Consider the following 3365-nt stretch of genomic DNA (forward strand, 5'->3'; position numbering starts at 1 on the left):
TATATACACTGCCAGCAAGGAAACATGCAGAATTTTTTAAAATCTTCCTTTCAACTTTTCCTACGGCAACGGCGTCATGTTTATGAAGTTTGTATCCTGGTCTTGTAGGCCCGATACATCCCAGATTCCGGTCATATCAAAAGGAAAGCCATCCATCGTCCCAAACGTACCAGATATGGACATCATATCGTCAACAATATCATTGTGGTTTGCTCGATCATACGGTGTCATTACGACGGTTTCAGGAGCATCAGAACCGTGGTGATTTATGGTTGCGTTTCGATTAAGCTCCGAAGCTTGCACGACCTCCTCGGTGGTGTGCTTGCTCAAAATCTTCTCACAGTGATCCAAACACATGTCGCCAACATCCCAGTCATTTTCAGATCGGGCCTTTTCAAGAACGCCACGGAGGATACTGACATTGTTAAGGCAGGATCGAGCAATCTCCGGATCGGATGTCTCTAGCGCAGAGCGGACAAGAAGGGTCGCTGTCGACGTCAGATGGTATGAACTATCTGCAATTAAGGTCAGTATCGCGCTGGCCTCCTGTTGGATGGAGGTGAAATTCACTTAGACTTACAGGACATCCAAAACTCCTGATACTGCGGTTTCCTAAGTGAGAGCATGAACTGAACTATTTCCTCCGCTGCCTTTCTACATTCCGTTTGGAAGTATCGGCGTGCCTCTGTGTTGGGGTTGTCTGAGGGGTTAACTTCCTGCAGCCATTCCTCCTCCAGTTGATTAGCGTCATGAAGATTGGCTTGCCGTTGTGCTGGCAAAGGAAATATGGAGGCTTACTTGGAGTTCAACTCTACAAACAAGCATTTTGAGAGCCAAAAATGCGAGCTGCATGCTGCTGGCTCCCGAGGTTGACGGTGTGTCTTGATCTTGTGGCACTTTTAGCCAGTCCGGCAAAGAGTCTTCCCACCGATCCAGATCTGATCTCATTCTCCTGAGAATTTTCGAGGTCTCTTTCGAAGGTCTCGGTTGGAGCCCGTATACCAAAGGGAGAAGATCGCCAAGAATCTCAGTTAGCTGACACAAAGCAATATAGCAATGTGCAGTTCTGACTCTTTGCTGTGTGGGATTCGCATGCGGTACCAGGACGCTGATCGTGGGAAGAGGAACGTCATACTGGTTCCGCGAGATATGAGGCGGTACCCCATGGCCGTAACTTGCCCTGTTACCTGGGATTAATCATACATGGCTACAGCGATAATGATGAGACGAGTCTGGGCTTACCACTTGTCATGGATGACAACCCCCCACCAGAGTCGAATACGCTGGTTCTTCTCTGCACGAGAGAGCTTCCAGTTACTTGGATCTCGATTAAGGCCTAAACAGTGTGCAAGGGCCACGGTGCGGCCACTGTTAATGGCATTTCCAGTAGTAGAAAAGATAGGCCTGCCTGTTAGGTCGATCAAAGCCGCAGTCAAAGTCGACAGCCCGGGAGCCGAAAACTCTTCATGGAGCGCAGCCACGGCCATGTTAACTGCATACCTGACATCAGGTTTTGGATGTGGTGCGAGAACCGGCGATTGATTCCAATATATTAATGAAGTAGCGTATACCTGACACAACAATGCAGGTGGGACACTGTCGTCTTCAGCCTCATACCCGCTCAAAAACGCTTCTTCGTCAAATATTGGGAAAGAAGCATTGATCTTGTCAAGGAATCTAAGAAGCACTAGTGAGTGACCGATACATTTCGCAAGAAGACAGGTAGATTCTTGGAACATACATCTTGACTAGATCGTGTTTGAACGGACCTAATACCTGCTCGATAATCTCCCGTTGATTTTCGCCGGGAGTTCCGGTCGTCCTGAGGCCCTGCCGTCGCCTCGATACAGTAGTGTATAGAATAGGTTTTCTCGGGTCGTTGGAATAGACATTATAAGGCGTCTTTCGGTCTGGGCTGTGGTTATTTGACCGTTCGCTGTACCGTTCAATAACCTGCGCATCTGCTGCGGCAACCGGGCCGACAATATGTACGGACTCTCCGGGGCCGTGCCTGTAGCCTTGTTCTTTCTCTGCTTTAGGAGTGGGCTTGACAAGGTTTTCTTTAGATGCCACCTGCGGAATCTCCATCAGATTTCTAGCAGGCGATGCCGAACTCATCTCATCATGCGTTCTCTTTAGCCCTTTGGTATCAGGAGGCATGCTCCAGGGCTTGGTTTCTGCGCTGGTGGTTGGTGCGGACTGGTCTATTAGGTTGGACTTATCCTCGCCATAATGGCAATCTGCCCCCTGAACTCTGCACAACAGGCACGACTGGCCGGGCAGATCAACCGTACAACGAGACTTGCGTTTTCGGCATAAGTCGCATGCCCGGACTTTGTGTGACCGGTAAGGACGCGATCCAGTGCTGAGGGCATACTGCTGAGTGTCCCTAGGCGCGACTGTGGCAGGACGAGCCGGTGCTGCCATCCTGAAAACGAATGAAGAAATGCAATGCTATGCGATAAAGCAACGAGCGTTCTCCTTGGATTAGGCGAAGACTCTTCGCTATTCCTGTATGTTATATAGCTGGTTGAGGGCCTTTAAATCTGCATTGGTACTCCGTAGAGGTCGTGACACTACCATCGGGTAAACGGGGGTTTTTTTTTCTTTTCAGGAATGAAAAAAAGGTGGCGTCAAGTCCCAAGATCCAGAGCTCCCAGCGTTGATTGCGAAACAGCCAGCCAGCGCTCGCACCCATCACGCAGAGACAGCGTCTTCTAGAAGTGCCTTCGAGCCCGTGACGTCCTGCATCTCGGTTGTATCAATGTGCCGTGCTCCCTTTTTTCTTCCCTGCCTCTTTTTCGATATGCAAGGGCTTTCTGCTTGCCGGCTTCCCCCGCCCTAATTGGCCAATGGGTCTCGGCCCGGAACAACGTGGCGCCTTATCGCTTATTAAGATGCCCCGCCCGAATCGACGGCTTTTCATTGGTCCACATTCCAATAAGGTTAGTTCTCTTCCGGGCTAGCGGCATTGCCTCTGATTGGCCCGTGTTACTGTCGTTGAGGCTGACTCATCATCCCTTCGACGTCAAAGACAACCGAGAATGGGGCGGGAGAGGCCATTATTGGGGGGAGCCCAGGGCTACAGAGTATTATGGGATGCCACAGTGCAGCCGGTCCGCGGGAAGACCACTGATGCGCCGATGCGTTGAGCCGCTGTGCGGCCTGGTGGGAGTTGGGAGTTCGGGTTGCAAGTCATGCAGCAACTCGCTCGCTTTTCTTTTTCTCTCGCAGCTCGAACCAGCGGAGTTGCCTGGGTCATGTGACCCCTCAACGACGCTGGACCTTTTTTTTTTTTTTCGTTGTTTCTCTTTTGCCTTCAGGGGCCAGCAAACTGGAAAAAAAAAAAAAAAAAAAAAAAAAAA

The 3365-nt window shown here is 50.3% G+C and overlaps 1 protein-coding gene across 1 annotated transcript; it reads right to left on the reverse strand.

Moving 5' to 3' along the window:
* Positions 1–60: 60 nt before the first annotated feature.
* On the reverse strand, positions 61–2247 carry TRV_07274 (uncharacterized protein; the record flags this gene model as incomplete). The annotated part of the gene is made up of 5 exons (XM_003018664.1): positions 61–488; positions 581–716; positions 799–1180; positions 1243–1677; positions 1742–2247. Coding segments are annotated over 5 exons (1887 nt in total), but the record flags the coding sequence as incomplete, so codon positions are not given.
* Positions 2248–3365: the final 1118 nt, after the last annotated feature.

This window comes from Trichophyton verrucosum (genome assembly GCF_000151505.1).
Source record: "Trichophyton verrucosum HKI 0517 chromosome Unknown contig00974_1.f1.exp, whole genome shotgun sequence".
Classification (NCBI taxonomy): domain Eukaryota; kingdom Fungi; phylum Ascomycota; class Eurotiomycetes; order Onygenales; family Arthrodermataceae; genus Trichophyton; species Trichophyton verrucosum.